This window comes from Martes martes (assembly GCF_963455335.1).
Source record: "Martes martes genome assembly, chromosome: 11".
Classification (NCBI taxonomy): Eukaryota; Metazoa; Chordata; class Mammalia; order Carnivora; family Mustelidae; genus Martes; species Martes martes.
In genome coordinates this window covers 46,778,416-46,799,704 of record NC_137899.1, presented here as the reverse complement: position 1 = coordinate 46,799,704, position 21,289 = coordinate 46,778,416, and the positions used below count along the sequence as shown (strand labels likewise).

Genomic DNA, 21,289 nt, shown 5'->3' with positions numbered 1-21,289 from the left:
AATTCTCATTTCTTTCCACCAGAAGAATACTAAATTGATGCATATAGATGTGTAAAGCATTTGCTGTGCATTCACTGTTATTCCTTCATAGCACTGTATACAAATCATGTCAAAGAATACAGATAGATATATGTTATGAACATTTATCTTCAAATGTAACCTAAAAGTTACCAATTCTGGACCATGCCGTGGAACTACAGCCTTCTGAGATAAAAGCATGGCATCTCAAAAACCTGGGTCAGTGCAGGTTGCTGATTAAGGCATCTGGAAGAGCTCAGAGATGAGACACATACGTCTAGTTCCTCCACTCACCCTCTAGATAGGATTCATCGAAGAAATAGGTATTCTCAGGCACAGGATTTTCAGTACGTGCCTTTGTCCTTATGGGGCCGAGTTGGCCAAGCAGTTACCAAAGAATGGCCATAGCAAGTAAATGAACTACACAACTCAGTGTAAATCAAGAAAGCCTGAACCTTGGGGTGCCTGGGTGACTCAGTTGGCTAAGTGTCTGCCTTCAGCTCATGATCCTAGGACCCTGGGTTTGAGCCCCAAGTCAGGCTCCCTGCTCAGTGGGGAGCCTGCTTTTTCCTCTCCCCCTGCATGTACTCTCTGTCTCTCTGTCTCCATCTCTCTCTCTCAAATAAATAAATTTAATCCTAAAAAAAAAAAAAGCCTAAAGCTCGACAGAATGTGTGTGAGATGAGTTAATAGTATTTGAAGAGCTGTACAGTGAGACTCAACCATGTCGAAATGGATATAAAGTTATTTGCCCTTTTTGTTTTATCTCAATAAGAATAAAAGATATGTGGTCAGATATTTCACTTATTATTTGTCTACTCTTTTATATTCTTTACTAGTTCCAAGATTATTCTGTGGTATTATTGTATAATTAACAGTGCCACAAAAAAGCAACATGTGTAGTGATCAGACCAAAAGTATTATTGGGAGTAAGAAAAAAAAGTATTTAGCATGGAGTTTTAAAATACTTGAAAAGCTATCAGGAAGAAGTTAGATTAGAATTCTAAAAGAGGAAGGTTTTATAGGAATATAGGGGGAAAATGTCGGCTAAATCTGTCCCTTACCAGAATGGGTGACTTTAATGAACAGTAACCTCTTTTCACCAGAAGTGTTCCATCCGAGGCTGAAAGAACATAAGGTGAAGAAAGATTGCTTTAACGTGGTTTCTGTGTATCTCCTTACAAATCACAGGTGCAAGATAATGATAAATTTTCTTTGTGATTTAGTAAATTATTTATGAAGCCTGAGAGCACTTTGATAACTTACTAACTGGCATTTGAGAAATACAGTTCCATGGTGAGCTACTCGTCTGAACCAGTGTCCTAAGGTAGAATATGAGAGTACTGAGCTGGGAAGTCAGGATACCCGGTTTCCTCTGGCTTGTTAGTAACTGTAAAACCTGCATTTAACTTCTAATGGCCTCAAGATATTGGCTATAAAATGTTGCACTATTTATCGCTATGGTGTCCGTCAGTTTTACATTTTACAATTTTCATGAATGTGCAGTTATCAGCTTCCCTGTTCCTCATCTAACCATCTGCTTTAGCTGATTTGCTATCATACTCTTGGAACCATTTACTTGGTGAGACCATGTGCATTGATGCCCTGAGGTAATTTCAATTGATAGATATTTTTAAAATGCATCCTTACTGTGATTTTTAATCAAGCAAAAGAAATATTACATCAGCATGTGTCTTCAAAGAGACTAATGATGTGTCTTGAAGTAGAGATTGGCTTCATAAACTGCCATTAGTATAATATGATTTTTAAGTTATGGCTATTTAATACTTGTGAAATTTGTCAGCCATGGAAAATTAGTATCCAAGGAGAAATTTATACCCAAACACAGAACAAATGTGCATAGAAACAAACATGCAAAAATTGATGTTCATTTCTGACTCCGTAATTTTGAATAAGACCTTAGTGTTTCAAACTAAAAGGCAATTTTATTAAAGATGTACTCTCCACAGTTTTTTAAAAAAATAATTGACAGAATTGCATATACTCTCAGCACTGCTTTATTGGTGACATTTCTTTAAAGAGAAAACTGATTGCCTGATTTTCCTAAAAGAGGGCAAGTCTTTTCGGCAGAGTAGAAATGCTCACCATTGATCAAATCCAGTTACAGCTTTGCATTTTATAACCTAATTTAGGGCTTTCTTACATATGCTGTATTTCCCAAAGTAAATTACTATATGAAAAATGACGGTCAAATAATCTATTTCTTTTTGTTGTTGTTAAAGATTTTATTCATTTATTTGACAGAGAGAGACAAAGAGGGAAGACAAGCAAGGAGAGTGGGAGAGGGAGAAGCAGCCTTCACAGGGCGCCTGATGCAGGCTCAAAGCGGGGCTCGACCCCAGGACCCTGCGGTCATGACCTGAGCCAAAGGCAGACACTTAACGACTGAGCCACCCAGGTGCCCCAAATAATCTATTTCTTAAGAAGGTTATGAAGTTTGTGGGTTGTGTTTTATTATCAAAGCTGGGCAGATCCTACTGAGAAATTAAGATATTCCTCATCACTTTTTGAGAAATTGAAGCAATTTACATTTGTATCTTTTTTTTTTTTTAAGATTTTATTTATTTATTTGACACAGAGAGGTAGGGATCACAAGTAGACAGAGAGGCAGGCAGATAGAGAGGGGAAAGCAGGCTCCCTGCAGAGCAGAGAGCCCAGTGCAGGGCTCGATCCTAGGACCCTGGGATCATGACCTGAGCTGAAGACAGAGGCTTTAAATCACTGAGCCTCCCAGGCACCCCTGTATCTTTTTTTTTTTTTTTAAAGATTTTATTTATTTATTTGACACAGAGAGAGAGAGAGCGCCCGCACAAGTAGGCAGAGGGAGAAGCAGGCTCTCCACTGAGCATGGAGCCCAATGTGGGGCTTGATCCCAGGACCCTGGGATCATGACCTGCTGAAGACAGCAGCTTAACCAACTGACCCTGAGCCACCCAGGTACCCCTACATTCGTATCTTTAACTCATTACCTGCTAGTTGTTTTTTCTAGCATCTTATAATTTTGAGTTTATGTTTAACTTAACAAAACTCAGTTGATGTTTACCCATTATGGAAATAACAGTCTAAGATCTATTATACATTTCTGAGTCACTAATATTGCTAGTGACTACCTTAAGCCATAAACTCAAGATACTTGGATTCACAAAGTTTGGAAAGATTAACTTGGCTTCAGATGAAATATTCATTTTCAGATGAAGTATTTTGGTAGCAAAAACCATTTGTATTTAAAAAGAATATTTACATATACTTTGCATCTACATTTACATTCATATGCATACCAATTAGTGTGGTAGAAATTTAATGTTTGAGGTATTTGAATTTCTTCTTTTCTAACTCTATATAATTACATCATTTAGTGGGTTAGAAATGATATGGAGATTATAAAAATATACACCCATGCATATGGCTCTTGATTTAGGGTAACCATGAAGGAAGGTTTACAGTCCCTTGTAAAGAAGTTGTACTTCTCAGTTTCCTAACTCTGTAACATCAGTCTTTTTAAGTAAGAAGGTTTAAAAAAAAAAAAAAAAAAGTATAAGGATAAAAAGAAGAATTTGTTGTCCTTAAAAATTGCTTGTAATGAAGCCACTTGAGTCACTCCAGTACCAGGAGTGGTTTATTATATGCAAGAGAATACTAAAATGTAATACTGGAAAATGAGCTTTATAAAAAATAAAAAGTAACAGACACGTATATATCTGTTGACCAGAGTATGGGTAAAAATGTTCTAAAAACTCAGAGAATGAAATGTTTCTAGATGTGTAATGAGAACAGTACAAACTTCAAAAGGTTATTACTTTCACTTCATTTTTATTTTTCCATTTTGTGTGGATCGTATCCACAATCTCACATTATTGGCCCAGTTGTTGAGGTATGCAGTTAACATCATCAGAAAAAAGCTTGGAATATATTATTTCTAACGGTGACTACCTATTGGATACGTGAAGCACAAGACCCAAGATGATGGTGACAGGCCTCTCTGAGCTACTCTTTCTTTTTTCATTGTTTAATAAAACAAGGAAAAGCCTATCACATCTTTAATTGACCCTTCCGTTTTTGCCTGAAGAGCTCAAATAAATTGCTTCTAAGCCTAAGGAATTTAAGAATTCCCCTAAGGCTTTGAACTTGGCAGTAACTTTATAGAACCTTAGAACCATGTTGTTATATCCAGAAAGTTTCTCTACATTTCAGAGGATTGTATATGTGAATATAAAAAAGTGTTGGATAGAATTTTGTTGTCATGTTACGCATGACATACACATAACATAAAATTGGCCATTTTACCACTTTCAAGTGAACAATTCTGTGATACTTAGTCACATTATTGTGCAACCGTCCCATTATCCATCTCCAGAACTTTTTTGTCATCCGAAACTGAAACTCTTTACCTATCAAATCCCCCCTTTCCAGCCCCCATCAACCCCTGGTAGCATGCTGCCTTTTGTTTCTATTAAACATTCTAGGTACCTCATATAAGTAGGTCATACAATATTTGTCCTTTTGTGTCTGGCATATTTTACTTAGTGTAAGTTTTCCTTCTTTTTTTTTTTTTAAGATTTTACTTATTTATTTGTCAGAGAGAGAGAGAGAGAGTGAGCATAAGCAGGGGGAGAGGCAAAGGGAGAGGGAGAGGCAGGCTCCCCGCTGAGATCATGCCTGGAGCTGAAGGCAGACACAACTGACTGAGCTACTCAGGCGTCCCACTGGCATTAGTTTTCAAGGCTCCTGCATGTTATAGTCTGTATCAGAATTTCCTTTTCTTCTAAGGCTGAGTAATAGTATGGATATACCACATTTTGTTTATCCATCTACCCATCGATGGATATTTCGGTTGTTTCTACCTTTTGTAGTGCTTTCTTATTTGAATACTTTCTATCTTGCTTGCCTATCACATCACTTAGCACATTGTATGCCCATACTAAGTATCTGTTGAGTGAATAAATGAATGTGACAAAAATTCGAACATTTTCCACCTTGAGCAATTTAGTCCTAAAGGTATATTGTTTGTAGAAAAATAGATGCCTTTGGTTTGGCATTTTTAGAAGGAAAAACAGAACAAGGCCCTTTACCATTTGCTAGGCATGGCATGCTACCATGTGCCATTTCAGATCCTCTTGGCTCCATCCCCACCCTTGGTCTCTCCTGTGACTTCCTGCCTTGCAGATGTCTAGCCAGCTTCACACAGGTGCAGACTTGGCCCTGGCTGAGCAGCCTGCTTTCCCAGAGCTGCATTGACGTTGTAGTGCAGGACGCCCGCAGAAACCCTCTCCACAGTCGTTCATGTGCAACTTGAAATTGTGAGGAACTTAATGATCATGGGGCATTTGTGATTGGTGAGGAAGAGGGGCAAGTGAATAAATCTTTGCCTTTCTCATCACTAGGTTGGTATATCACAGTTTACTACTGAGAGTTACTACGACTTGACTTTTTGGTAGATGGAGGTGAATTGTTGATGGTGAAGCATTTTCTGGTAGGGTCTAGCATAGTGTCCTTGGCGGAATTTCAGAAATGAGTGCCACATCAAACATTTGAAAAGATGTGGGAGAGGTGGTTTCATTCCACATTCCTGTCCAGTTGACCTACATGGCCCCTGAAAGAAAAGGAACACAAAACTGGATGAATCTTGGAAGCTGCAAGCAAGCCGCTGTACACGTAACCAAGGGTTTGGCCCAACTACAGCTGTTACGAAAGATGTGCTATCTAAACTAGGACAAATCAACATAATTTTTGACATTTGGTATGGAGATACTGACCTAGCAAAGGCGTTTTTTCCTCAAATACCATTAGCGAAAGGAACTAAAAGCTTTGTTTGTTTGATTCGATTTTTTGTTTTTGGGGGGTTTTTTTACTTGAGAATGCACAGCAGATGCATTCACTCCCTCATTCGGAGCCAAATTAACACTTCTGCCTTTTGTCAAAATACAGTTGGTGGGACCTTGATGGTCTTGACATTCCTCAGACTCTCACACTGGTGCCCTGCATCCATGACACGTGCATTGGATTGGATGAACAGAAAGCAGCTAGTATTAGAGATTCCCTAATGAGAAAGACCAGGTGGCACCCTCAATACACTGACTAGAAATCTTAGATCACCCAGTTCCTTAGACATATCTTCTACTTTACTCATTACTCTAGGTGACAGTTCTGCTGATCTTTCTGCCATGCTGTAACAAGAACTCCTCTCAGTTTCCAATAATTCTCTCCTCACTTCTTTCTAAGCCCTTTCTGGCAGTCACCCGAAGCTGCCTTTTAACTGTCTTTGCAGTGAACCTTTGGCTTTTACTAACATTTCCCTTACTGTCCTTCCTTCCAGCTTCCGTCCCACGCTGCTCTAGTATACTCCTCCCATATTTTAGATTTTTGCTGTGGCAATATACCTCTTCTAAGTTCCATAGTCTGTAGGGTAACTCTTGCTACAAAACAAATTGCCTGAAAATGGTGATTATAACCAATAAACATTTATTGTCTCACCATTGCCGTGTGCCAGAAATTTGGAAGCAGTTTAGCTGGATAGTTCTAAGTCTAGGTCTTTCATGAGGCTACTGTTAAGACATTGGCCAGCCCTGGGGCGCCTGGGTGGTTCAGTGGGTTAAGCCTCTGCTTTCGGCTCAGGTCATGATCCCAGGGTCCTGGGATCGAGCCCCGCATCAGGCTCTCTGCTCAGCAGGAGACCTGCTTCTCTTCCTCTCCCTCTGCCTGCCTCTCTGCCTACTTGTGATCACTGTCTGTCAAATAAATAAATAAAATCTTAAAAAAAAAAAAAAAAGACATTGGCCAGCCCTGCAGTCTTCTGACAGCTTGACCTGTGCTGATGGATCTGCTTCTAAGGCATCTATGGCTTCAACTCACATGGCTGTTGGCAGGACAGCACAGTTCTTTTATAAAATGCTGCTCAACTGTCCTGCTATCATAGCTGCCTTCTCTCAGAATTAATCAAAAGAAGGCAAGTCAAAAGCCATAATATCTTTTTTTGACCTAGACTTGTACATCATTTACCAGTATTCCTGAAATATGTTTGTGGTTCCACAAGTCAGCCCTATGCAGTATTAGAGGGGATGGTAGAAGGCACGACCACCAAGAAGCAGGGATCATTGGGGCTATCTTTGGAGGCTGGCTCCCACAGCCTCTTTGCATTCTGAAAGCAGCATATATCATAATTGGGAATACCGCCACAGTCTATTTAATGGTTGGGGAATGGCCAGTTTTGAATGGATCTTACAGTAGAGACCTCTGTGCAGCAGTCCAGACTGTGGTACAAGCTGCTAAGCTTAGCTTAGCATAATGGCCCAGAAGATCTGTTGTTGTTAGTCTGATTTCTGATAGAATGACAGTGTGGAATCTCTGGCTAGCCCTAATTGGAGAATTGCAGCATAGACACCTAAGGTTTGGGAGTAAGACCATGCTTTCTACAGAGAGCTACCTTCTGGAGGGAAAAAAAAAAAAAAAAAAGGTACATAACACACACACCCAGATCCTGGCTCACTGTTGTGTCCTAGTAGACGTTGTATGTTGGACACCAGTTGACTCCAACTGAGGTTGTCTATCCTGAGCTGGCTGTCATGAAACTCATCAAATAAACTGGTTGGGTGTGCATAGTAGAAATCCCATGTACAACAGAAATGAAGTATTTGGGATCAGGCCCATATGGATCCAGAAGATTGAGTAAATTATACAAACATGTTGCCTAGGCTTCCCTTGCAGCTACCTCTTCTATATGGACTTCTCTGTGGAATCACTTCTAAAATAAATGACTTGCATACAAGCTTTTGTTTCACATTCTAGTTTTGGGATAATCTAAGACAAGAGAGCAGGCTTTTAAATTTGATTGACTATATGAAGACTTTGTTTACTATTTATATCAGATTTCTCTGAGATGAAGTAAGAAATTTAAGAGATGGGATCCCTTATCTCCAAAAAGCCTTATTGACTTAGCTCCCTTGGAGCCCTTCAGCTTAAACTTTGAATATACACATTGTCCAAAGGTAGCTGATTTTAAGACAATTGTAACCAAACATCTATAGTTCGGTATGTTAGAAGGTTTTGTGCATTTCACATTTTTGAGGTTATCATTTTATAGCTCTCATTGCCATGCTTTGATATCAGTGATAAGGCAGAGCCTATTTCTTTCTTTTTCTTCTTTTTTTGGGGGGGGGTGGCAAAACTTATTTCACACAATGAGAGCATATACTCTGAGTAAATTTGATGTTGCTACCTTCAATCCATTCTCTCTAAAGCAAGGTGTGAATGACTACATTAATGACTTAGCATAGCTTCAAGGCTGTTGAGTTTACATATTTGTTGTGATTAACAATTTCTATCCCTATATTGTAAATATTTTGTTGCCAATTACATGTGTAACAGAATGTAACACAAATCTCAAGGTTACTTTTGTTATTTTGGGGAAGTGGGGAGTGGAGTTAAATATTGTTTTGTAGGGGTGCCTGGGTGGCTCAGTGGGTTAAAGCCTCTGCCTTCGGCTCAGGTCATGATCCCAGGGTCCTGGGATTGAGGCTTGCATCGGGCTGTCTGCTCAGAGGGGAGCCTGCTTCCCCCTCTCTCTCTGCCTACCTCTCTGCCTACTTGTGATCTCTGTCTGTCAAATAAATAAATAAAATCTTTAAGAAAATATTGTTTTGTAGAGTGGCAGTGCAACAGAGCAAATCTCTTTAATTTTGATATATAGTAATGCTGTCGGTGTAACATCTTGTTGTGTCGCAGTGGAAGTTCTAACAAATTTCATAAGCTTGGAAGGGAAATACTGACTTTGAAGTTTATCATCCTCAAGAATACTTTTCTCTAAAAAATTAGTTTGGGCATCTCAATATTTGAATGTGATATTATTCAACAATTAGGGACTTTTCCTTATGGCAACATGAATTCCCTATCTGGATTGTTCACATTTAGCTAATATAACTTTTCTTTTTTGGAATGTTTACCTGTCCTATAACACATTAGAAATATTTGGGACATTTAGGGCTTTATTTTTTTCTCTACTCTTAAGAGATTGAGCCTACTATATAGTACAACAAACTATTCATATCTAACACAATGTGAAAATCAAAAGAGATCATATATGTGCAAGTACACTGTATACTGTACAAATAAACTATAGCAATAAAATAAAGTATGGCAATAAAATGAAATAGAGCATTAAAATCTAAGGGTGTAGTATTGAAGCAGTTCTCATTTCCATGTTTTGATGTTAGTGAGTACCTTAAAATAATAGTTTTGTGTATTCTTGCTAAAATTACCTATGGAGAAAATAAAATATTCAGTAGTTTGCCTTTAAACATACTAAAAAAAAATTCCTAATGGGTATGTATGTGTGTGTGTGTGTGTGTGTATATATATATATATATATATATATAAAGAGAATGAAACTTTTATCAAATATTATGAATAATATACTTGAAGATATTTCTCAGCCTAACCCACTGAGCCACCCAGGTGCCCGAAGATACTTCTCAGCCTAAAAGCAATGGAAGAAACATAAGATTGTGTTACTGAAAAGCTTGCATACTAAAAATACAGAAAACATTGTAAACAAAAAGATATGAAAGAGAACAGTACTACATTTTTAAAGGGCATAGAAGATGTTAATGTCATCAACAAAATGTATCAAGATCAAGATCAAAGAAAAGTCCACGATACCACTGCAAAATAAACTAATTGAATGAGTCACAGAAGAGGAAAAAATTATGTTTAAGGTCATATGTAATAAGAATTCAATTAAAACAACAATGGATTTGTATTTATTAAAGTAAAAAAAAATAGTAACAGTGCTGATAAGGGTGTTGTGATGGGATTTAGATTTCCGCAGGTTTCTCTGAAAAATCAATTGGGCAACACATATTTAAAAACCTTAAAACACATATTTAAAAACCTTAAAATTCTCAGTACCCTTTGACCCAGTTATCCACTTTAATGGAGTCTAGCCTAAAGAAATCATCACTGATGCATGCAGACTTAAAAATATTAAGTCACATAAAAATGAGAGTCTTTTTATGGGAGGAAAAAGCATTTCACAACTTTATCATGAATACTCATCGTAGTATTGATAACTTATTCTGTGTTTCACAAGACGATGAAAGTTAATGACGTGGTTTATACTGTATTTTACAAATGAAGGAAACCAGGATCCAAAGAGGCAAGTAATTTTCTTGAGAGAGATCAAACATGATAGGGGCTGAATATAGATTACTATATTTGGCAACTGTAAAATCAGCTGTCCTATCACTGATTCCTCATTCATTGTCTCATCAGATTTAAAGAGCTTGTTCTAATTTTGTACATTTAATTTTATATTCTTATATAATTTCTTATTAAAATTTAATTACTTATTGAAGATGAAAGCTCAGCTTGACTTCACACTGATCTCTTCTTATCCACCAAACTGATTTGTCATTTGAGAGTTATATTTTAAATTAAAATTAAAATGAAATTAGATTAAAACTCAAGTCAAAGAAGCTATGAGCTCTCTTTTTGTTTTCCTTTAAAAAGGAAATTTTCACCTCTTTTAGGTCAGCAAATTCTTAAAAAAAATTAAACTGTTTCTGTGCTCATAATCTATACAAAGGGGTCTCCTAGGCAGAATGCATATTTATAATTAAATCAAATAGTATGATATTGAACGGCACAGTATGCCAGGAATTTGGTGTACCAATCTCTGAAACTATTTCAAGACATTTAAGTCCATGTGTTTACTTCTATCCACAGTAAAAAGTCTTTGAAATGACCAAATGAGTACAAAATAAACAGAATTGTGTTTCTATGCTGGAAAACGGGAAGGATATCAATTGTCCAAAAGCTGTGAGGTCTTTCTGGAAACACAGGACTCGGAGGGTTGGATTTAAAGGACACTATCTTTGGAGTTTAAAGAGTCAAAGGATGGAACTTCTGAGGAAAGAAGTACATAAGATTCCCCCAGTTGAAGTCCAAACGTGGCAAAACTGTAGTCTGTAGACTTCCCTGTATCAGGGGAAAAAAATACACTCACTAATTGCTGGTGAGAAGGTAAATGGATATATTTGGTAGACACTTCTGCAATAATAGATGTATCAAAAACTTGCAAATTTGCAAAACTTTGACTGAATTACCTGCCTGGTACCTGATTACAACAATAGATGTTCACCGTAGCATTCTTTACAGTGTTTGAGACAATTGGAAAAAAGACCTTAATTTCCACAAATACATATGTTAGATAAATCACAGTAAACTGATAAAACATACCGTGCAACCATAGCGTAGATGTGTAAATATGAGGAACAAGCAAGATTAATTAGTAAGTTCCGTTTGTGTGTGTGTGTGTGTGTGTGTGTATCTGAGGCCTCCCTCACATCTATTGAAATGGAATTATTTGTATAACGTATAGTGAAGTAAAAGCACAGAATATAAAATAACTTATGGCAAGAGCCCAGTTTATTTAAATAGATCTTTAATTGCCTAGTAAGATAGTAGAAATATATGACTGGTTGCCTCTACTTCATGGAATTTATGAGAAATTATCTTTACTATTAGCAGTAATTTCTAAGTTTTTCTATACCGATCTGCTTGAGTAAAAACAAATAGAATTTTTAAAAATTCTGTGAATTGTGAACATCCATGACCTTGAATCCAGTATGTTACTAAGCTGGGTGTGCATTTCTTGATCTTGGTAAACTAGGGCATGCTGTTCCGTCACCAAATCCGGAAGGGAAAATACACTATCTCATTTGAAGGATGCAAACATATTTAGTCAAACAAGAAACTGCCTCATTTGAGAGTTCTATAGCAAACAAGGGCAGAAAGTCATTTGCATAATTTTCTCATGCTCCTTTTATAATGTTTATCTTTTATAAGGCTCTTTGGAATAGTTGCTCGGCCACCTGTCAATAATGTGTCCTTTTATAGACTCAACCTTTTATTGCTCTCATGCCCTTGATATATAGTAGTTTTAGAAGTAGTATTGAATATGGTGGGCTAATCACTGGTTTTAACTTTAAAAGGCCATCTTTTGTAGATGAAAATGGAGGGTTTTGAATGACATGAAGAGAATAAACATGCCATAAAATCCTGTTTCGGGAAACCTGGATGGCTCAGTGGTTAAGCATCAGATTCTTGATTTTGGCTCCTGCCACGATCTGAGGGTACTGAGGTTGAGCCCCGTTTCCACTCCATCCTCAATGAGGAGTCTGCTTCTCTCCTCTACCCCTCCCCCTGCTTGTGGGGGACACTCTCTTTCTCTCTCTCTCTCTCAAATAAATCTTTTTTAAAAAAGATTTTGTTTTTTTGACAAAGAGTGGGAGAGAAAGAGAGAGCACAAGAGGGGGGAGGGTCAGAGGGAAAAGCAAACTGTCCGCTGAGCGGGGTGCCTGATGAGGGATTCCATCCTGGGACTCCGGGATCATGATCTGAGCCAAAGATAGATACTTAACCTACTGAACCGCCCATGCACCCCTAAAAGAAGTAAATGTTTTTTAAAATGTGAAGTAAAATAAAATCCTAAGGCACTTGGGTGTCTCAGTTGGTTAAGTATCTGTCTTTGGATCAGGTCGTGATCCCGGGGTTCCAAGATGGAGTCATGCCTTGTGCTCCCTACTCAGCAGGGATCCTGCTTCTCCCTCTGCCTGCGGCTCCCCCTGCTTGTGCTCTCTCTCTTGCACTCACTCTCTCTGTCAAATAAATAAATAAAATTTTTAAAAATAAAACCTACTTAGCAGGAATAAAAATAAAGTCATTGTTTTATCAACATTTTTGGAAAGTTAGTTAACAATTTTATTTAAAGCACTATCCTATGAAAAACTAAGCCAAGTAGCATTCATTTAAATTTGTTTTTACAGAACATAATTCTGCATCAGTTTCAAGTGAAAATATTTGTATTGAGTCTATCAATTACGTAAATATTTTGGGCATGCAAACAGTTGCTTTAACTTCTTTTTAGTGGAATACAATATCTAGTATTTCTCAATTTACATAAAATCTCTCAAGCTAAGTGTTCTACATATATTTATTGACCCACATCCTAGAAGTGTTTTGCATGATACTGAACACAAATCCTACAAATCTGTATGCAGGAATGCATTTCCATTCATAAAGAGATATTATCCAAGACCTTAAGTAGAAAGCTACCCATCCTTTGTTTTGTGCAATTAGAGTCCAAGTTCCCTTTATATAATCATGAGCAAGAACAATAAACGAAGAGAAATTCTTTTCTTGTTAAAAAGCAAACATCCTTACACACACACACACAGAGAAACACACACACACCACCTTTCCAACACCACCCCTTCCCACTCCTAGTAATTTGAGATGTGGAGCTAAAATTTAACATTCATGCCAAGACATAGGAGTTAAATATCACATTTTCATATTGTGCTTGGGAGAGGACTTCATAGTTTGCTTGGTAGAGTTTGCACATTGTGCTTTCAAATTGCACTTTGAAACATTTGTTTTCTTTGAAACGTGGTAGCTAATTGGGCTAACAATTCTTAGCTGTCAAGAGCAGTTTTAGATGTATCCCCTTTGTGTTCAATGGGTGATTATTTTAAGAATGCTCAGAGGATGGAAGTAGACAGCCCTTCATCAGGTGTACAATGGTAAAGATCTGCTTTTTTTTTTTTAAGAGGTCTGTTAATTGGACACACGTGCAATACCCAAGGTGTAGCGAAAAGATAAGACAGCAGTTAAAGTCTGCAAAGTGAGATTTTTTTAGGTTCAATTGTGATTATATTGCCACCTCTACTTTCACTGGTGCCTTCATGCATTTTATTTTGCCTTACCTAGTGAGTATTTTTGTCGATCTCCATGGAATTTTCTTGGGATGTCTTATCTTCTGGTTCTCATTGTAAATATACTTGAAATAAAATAAACCCAACTGTGTTATCTATGAATAGCTGGTTAATAGGGAATCTATGATAATATTTTTGGAATGGAATGGAACTGCATTTGTACTTAGAATGTATGTTTTTACTAGTTATCTAAACTTCAGAAATGCATGCTCATTGTTATTGTATATGAAATAGTATAGAAGTTTTCTTGAACCAGTTTCTTTTTCTACTGGCATTGACATCAATTATGTAATGTTTTGAATATTAAGATCTACAAATTGAATTTTCTCTTTTCTGAGCAGAATAGTTGCTGAGGGGTGCCTGGGTGGCTCAGAGGGTTAAGCCTCTGCCTTCGGATTAGGTCATGATCTCAGGGTCCTGGGATGGAGCCCTGCATTGGGCTCTCTGCTCAGCGGGGAGCCTGCTCCCCCACCCCCCTCCGCTCTCTCTGCCTGCCTCTCTGCCTGCTTGTGATCTGTCTGTCAAATAAATAAATAAAATCTTTAAAAAAAAGAATAGTTGGTGAAATTCATTCAAAAGCCAGCCATGAAAATTAAGACAGAATCAAACAGGTTGCAGAAGACAGGCAAAGTTTTGTACATCAGGGGCCAGAAAGTCAGTCTAATATGATAGGCAAACAGTTATTTAATCAGTTAGTTGAAATTGTGATAAACATAATGTGAGAAACAAAAGGATATTCTGAGAATGTATAAAATGGGACCTCTCCCTAATTTGGTGTCAGTAAACCATGAGTTTTCAAGTAACCATCATCACTTTTATTTTTTAATAAAAAAATGAAGTTTTGGCTAAAGGTTGGTTTATAGGAGCTTAATATCTTTATCACTTCTTTTCTAGGGTAATTTTCAAACTTAATAGTTATGTAGTGTTAAGTTCCTCATAGTTGTGGGGGATTGGTTTTGGTATGTGTCTTTTCCTTACTCAGCAATAACAGGCAGACTTGAAATAATTTGATACTGGTATCTAAGATTTCTGTAATAAAATATTAGTTTTCATCAATGAGTTAAAATATACCCATTAACAGTAGTACCTAAATTTGTGTTAAAAGTCCAATAAAATATTTTAAGTGCCAAATTTATAACTGCTGTAATTTTTTGTTTTTAGTTTGATATATGAACCCTAGCTTCATATATTATTGATATTAGTCATTCTGACAGGTGTGAGATGATATCTCATTGTAGTTTTGATTTACATTTCCCTGATGCTGAATGATGTTGAACATCTTTTCATGTGTCTGTTGGCCATTTGGATGTCTTCTTTGGAGAAATGTCTGTTCATTTCTTTGGCCCATTTTTTGACTGGATTATTCATTTTTTGGGTGTTGAGTTTTTTAAGTCCTTTATATATTTTGGATACTAACCCTTTATAAGATATGTCATTTGCATAACTCTTCTCCCATTTCGTAGGTTACCTTTTACTTTTGGTGATTATTTCCTTCGCTGTGCAGAAGCTTTTTATCTTGATGAACTCCCAGTAGTTTATCTTTGCTTTCCTTTCCTTTGCCTCAGGAGACCTCTCTAGTAATAAGTTGCTATGGCCATTGTCAAAGAGGTTACTTTCTGTGTTCTCCTCTAGGACTTTATGGTTTCAAGTCTTACATTTAGGTCTTAATCATTTTTGAGTTTATTTTTGTGTGTGGTGTAAGAAAATGGTACAGTTTCATTCTTTTGTCTGGTTTTCCCAACATTGTTTGTCAAAGACTGGTTCTCCACCCACCCACCCCCCATTGGATATTCTTCCCTGCTTTGTTGAAGATTAATTGACCATATAATTGTGCGTTCGTTTCTGAGCTTTCTGTTCTGTTCTGATGATCTATGTGTCTGTTTTTGTGCCTGTACCATGTTGTTTTTATCACTACAGCTGTGGAATATAACTTGAAGTCTGGAATTGTGATGCCTCCAACTTTGCTTTGCTTTTTCAAACTTTTTCAACTTTGCTTTGCTTTGTCTATTTAGGGTCTTTTGTGGTTCCATACAAATTTTAGGATTATTTGCTCTAGCTCTGTGAAGAATGGTGGCAGTATTTTGATAGGGATTATATGAAATATGCAGATTGTTTTGGGTAGTTAAAGACATTTTAACAATATTTGTTCTTCAAAGCCATGTGCATGGAATGCCTTTCCATTTCTTTGTGTCATCTTCAATTTCTTTCATCAGTGTTTTACACTTTTCAGAATACAGGTCTTTCACCTATTTGGTTAGGTTGATGCCTAGGTATCTTGTGTTTTTTGGTACGATTGTAAATGGATTGATTCCTTAATTTCCTTTTCTGCTGCTTCATTATTGATGGATAGAAATTTCTTTTTTTTTTAAGATTTTATTTATTTATTTGACAGAGAGAGAGAGATCACAAGTAGGCAGAGAGGCAGGCAGAGAGAGATGGGGAAGCAGGCTCTCTGCTCAGCAGCGATGCTGAGGCAGATGCGGGGTTCGATCCCAGGACCCTGAGATCATGACCTGAGCCGAAGGCAGCGGCTTAATCCACTGAGCCACCCAGGCGCCCCGATGTATAGAAATTTCTATATGTTGATTCATATCCTGCAACTTTACTGAGGTCATGTATCAGTTCTAGTGGTTTTTTGGTGGAGTCTTTTGGTTTTTCTCTATGGGGTATTTTGTCATCTGCAGATAGGGAATGTTTGACGTCTTCCTTGCTGATTTGGATGACTTTCATTCCTTTTTGTTGTTTGACTACTGTGGCTACTACTTCCAGAGCTATGTGAAGTAGCAGTGGTGAGAGTGGACATCACTGTCTTGTTCCTGACTGTAGAGAAAAGCCTCTCAGTTTTTCCCCATTGAGGATGACACTAGCTATGTTATTTCCTATATGGCCTTTATTTTGTTGAGGTATATTCCCTCTAACCTTACTTCAAAGATGTGGAGTAAGGGGAGCTCTCTTGCACTATTGGTGGGAATGCAAACTGGTGTAGCCACTCTGGAAAACAGTGTGGAGGTTCCTCAAGAAGTTAAAAATAGAACTACACTGCAAAGCAGCAATTGAACTACTAGGTATTTGCCCAACGAATACAAAAATACCAATTTGAAGGGATACATGAACCCCAATGTTTATAGCAGCGTTATCTACAGTAGCCCATTTACACCGAGAGTCCAAATGGCCATTGTCTGATGAGTGGGTGAAGATGTGGTGTATATCTACAATGTACTACTATTTAGCCATAAAAAAGAATGAAATCTTGCCATTGACAGCAACATGGATGGAGCTAGAGAATATTATGCTAAGTGAAATAAGTCAGAGAAGGACAAATACCATATGATTTCACTCATGTATGGGATTAAGAAACAAAACAAATGAGCATAGGGAAAAGGAAAGAGAGAGAGGCAAACCAAGAAACAGATTCTTAACTCTAGAGAACAAACCCATGCTTACCACAGAGGGGGTGGGTGGGGGGATGGGTTAAATAGGTGATAAGGATTAAGGAGTGTACTTGTGATGATCACCAAGTGTTATATGTAAGTATTGAATCACTAAATTGCATTCCTGAAACAAATATTACATTCTATGTTAACTAACTGGAATTTAGATAAAAACTTTTAAAAAGCCTGGTTTCTTAATAGTCCTAATCTGATTCATTAGTCTGCTCTCATAATTAGTATCAAATACTGGAAAAACAATAAAATATTAAGGAGTTCTCCTGAATTGCATCTGGGATTTAGACTCTGAGTTATTTCAAGACACTTGTATTTTGAAATTTCGACCTACTGGCATTTAGCTTGCTGCTAACTTAATGGTCCAATGTAAATATACCTTTACATTCTGTGCCTAGAGTGGGAAATGAAGATTATGGTTTTGTTTAAGCACAGTAACCATGGACTACAGAGTCCTTAAGACTCTGCTGTCCTAAGTCTGGAGACTCGTATGTGCACCATCCCCATGCCCAGGGGGCCGCTCGGTTAGCCTGTTGCTGACATGGATCCGGTGCTTACAAGGCGGGGGTCCTGTGTTTTCACTGCTGCTGATTTCTGATGTTCTTTATGAGCAAGGGTTCTCTATTTAAAATTAATGAAGAAAAGACCCAAAATGAACTTGTCCCAGTGGTTACCTTATATAGACTCTCTGACACACTTCTCCTTTTGCAAAAATACTGAGTGCAGATCATTACTTTCTGACACTTGTGTGCAGAGACCTACTTTATAACACTTCAGGGAAGTTAATGTACTAGATCTTGAAATGCCTTTCTGGAAAGTGAAGTAACTTATGGTTTTCTCCCAGTGGCGCTGTTAACTCTTGTCTCATTTTCAGGTCCGTGGGGCCGGTGCATGGGAGATGAATGTGGGCCAGGAGGCATTCAGACCCGGGCCGTGTGGTGTGCTCACGTGGAAGGCTGGACGACGTTACATACAAACTGTAAGCAGGCTGAGAGACCCAGTAACCAGCAGATCTGTTTCAAAGTGTGTGACTGGCACAAAGAGTTGTATGACTGGAGCCTGGGACCCTGGAATCAGTGTCAGCCCGTGATTTCCAAAAGCCTGGAGAAACCCCTTGAGTGCATTAAGGGGGAGGAAGGCATTCAGGTGAGAGAGATAACGTGCATTCAGAAAGAGAAGGACATTCCTGCAGAGGATATCATTTGTGAATACTTCGAGCCCAAACCTCTCCTGGAACAGGCCTGTCTCATCCCCTGCCAGCAAGACTGCATTGTGTCGGAGTTTTCTGCCTGGTCTGAGTGCTCCAAGACGTGCGGCAGTGGGCTCCAGCACCGGACGCGTCACGTGGTAGCACCCCCCCAGTTTGGAGGTTCTGGCTGCCCCAACTTGACAGAGTTCCAGGTGTGCCAGTCCAGTCCCTGTGAAGAGGAAGAGAACATGTACAGCTTGCACGTGGGTCCCTGGAGCTCATGCTCGATGCCCCACTCAAGACAAGTGAGACAAGCAAGGAGACGTGGAAAGAATAAAGAACGGGAAAAGGACCGAGGCAAAGGAGTGAAGGATCCAGAAGCCCGTGAACTTATTAAGAAAAAGAGAAACAGAAATAGACAGAACCGGCAAGAGAACAAATATTGGGACATCCAGATTGGATATCAGACCAGAGAGGTTATGTGCACTAACAAGACGGGAAAAGCTGCTGATTTGAGGTAACGTTTTATAACCATTTAACTGGCGGTGTCTCTCTGTCGAGGCATGGGCTACAGAGTACTTAAGACTCTGCTGTCCTAAGTCTGGAGACTCATATGTGCACAGTCTAGAATGAGCTACCCCCAAGTGTAACGTGATCTACTTTAAGACACTTAAGCTTTCATGGGTTTCCTGACCTCGTTTCTGTTCTGCTCCTGGTTAGACATTGTACTCCTAGAGTTCATTTAAATGTTCCTGTCAAAGATCTATAGCATGAGCTCTTCTCCGTGAGATGGTACTACTTCTTTAGGTCAGTCGTGCTGTTTCCACCTACAATGGGGGAAAAAGAAAACCTACTTAGAAGCTAGAGTTGGGGGATTTTGAATTCAGATACTTATTTTAGTGAGAATAAAGCACATCTCTCCAAGTTTATAGCATTTTCAGCATTACCCTATAAACAAAATCTAAACAACCACCCAGGGAGCTATACCTTAGAATAATTCTCTTTCACGCTTTTATAAAATGAAATAAATCTCCCTAGAGGAAAAAAAAAGGGGGAACCAAAAGAAACTAAGGTAAGTAGACATTATTTAATCGTGAGTAGCCTGGTTTAGAAAACATGTAATTAATTGGCTGCATGTTCTACACAGAAATTATTTGTCAAGTGATCGCTGGGTAAATAATGACTATATTATGAAAGACTTTCTCATGTGTGATTTACTTGTTGTGAAAATATTCAGTGAGGATTATTCATTGAGGATTATCTAAAGGATATGATGTTCTCTAGATATTCTAAATTTTGCTCTTGGATAAGCCAGACCATCTGGGAGTGTCTTATCTGGATCATTTGCATAATTGGTTTTTCTGAACTATTTATGCAGTTATGATTTGGACTGAACCGAGTGAAATTATGGTAACATCACTCAGAATTTTATATCATCTTTATTGTAGAAATGACATTGAAAGTGTCATCTACTCCATCACACAGTCTGTTCTCTTGATTAAAAACACGTAAGATAAATTTCACTGAAGGCCCAACCCGTGTGCTGCTGGTGAGCAGCTGGATTGCATTCCTTATGGCCCTGGAAATGTTGTAACAGATCACATGTGCCTGTTTGGTTTGGCTCCTGGGAGCATGACTAGACTGTGTGGCAAGTAGGTTGCTTACTAACATGCCCCACTGCTTCCCCTTTTTTGCACCATGACTTTCCTTCACTCATTCTTGCCTAGTGATTTTGCCATCTGTGGATTTTGAAAGCTGGTTGAAAATCTTTTTAGTGAAGAATATAGTTTAAAGAAATAAGTAAACAAATAAACAATTGATTTGTCTAGACAATAATTTCTCTCAGCATAGTGTTGCTCCGGTCACCATTTTTAGGTTATGTGCTAGTCCCTCCTCTCTTTGTACTTACACAGTTGTATTTTCTCTCAGCCACACAATAATCTGCTTTTTCTTCATTTAGTAACATCAGTCCAACTTCTTTCTTGGTCTCATCATTGGTTACTTGATCTCCTGCCTTCACCCTCCAGGTTCCCTACAACTCCTTAAGCGTTCATGTATGTGTGTGTGTTCGCCATGATTATGTATCATGTGTGTTTTCATTTCAACCCCTGTTTTACTCTTTTCTGACTATCCTCATCCTGGTGATTTCCTCATCTCTTTTCCTCAAGTATTACAATTATATTAGTTACTTGGCTCCCACCAAGTAATTAAATGAGCCTCCAAGGCAACTTGAGTTGTCTCCTGCTGTCACTGAGTTAACATGCTATAGACATTTAATTTAATGTTGACCACTCAATTAAAAGTGTAATTAGGATAGTACCATCCACTGCATAGAGCCATAGAGCTCTATGGTTGTTTGAAATAAGCAAACACATTTAAAGATTTGTAGATCTTCTGTCACGTGCTTATATTCTATTCGAAATAAACCTAGTATAACTTATTAGGGTATAGATTAAAATTTAAGTTTGTTGCTAATATTTCTTGCATTTAAGAATTATATATAAGAATATATATGGATAAATACATTTGATTAAGACAGTTAAAGGCATAGTGAAGAGAGGTAAGAATCAGGTATTTTGACATAGGGGTTGCTCAAACATTGTACCATGTCAGTGAAGCTAGTGAAATAAAGAGTAAATGGTTAACACCAGCAGAGAGCCACAGATCACAGACTTGATGATCAAATTTAGTCTTTCCCCTTATATCAGATTCAGAAGCAATTTTGTCATGTCAGTGGGTAAAAAAAATCATTTAATAGAGCTAAAAACATCTGTTAGAGTGACTGAATGAATTTAGCTAAATAAACCCAAGAATCTTAGGGAAGCAATTCACAGGCAAATAAATATAACTGT

At 37.9% G+C, this 21,289-nt stretch overlaps 1 protein-coding gene across 1 annotated transcript in view; it reads left to right on the top strand.

Annotated features, from left to right (window-relative positions):
• Positions 1 to 21,289, top strand: part of THSD7A (thrombospondin type 1 domain containing 7A) — a 434,994-nt gene that overhangs the window by 163,593 nt on the left and 250,112 nt on the right. Inside the window, exon 2 of the mRNA XM_080817988.1 lies at positions 18,123 to 18,954. Coding sequence (XP_080674114.1) covers positions 18,123 to 18,954 — 832 coding nt within the window. The remainder of the gene's footprint in view (positions 1 to 18,122; positions 18,955 to 21,289) is intronic.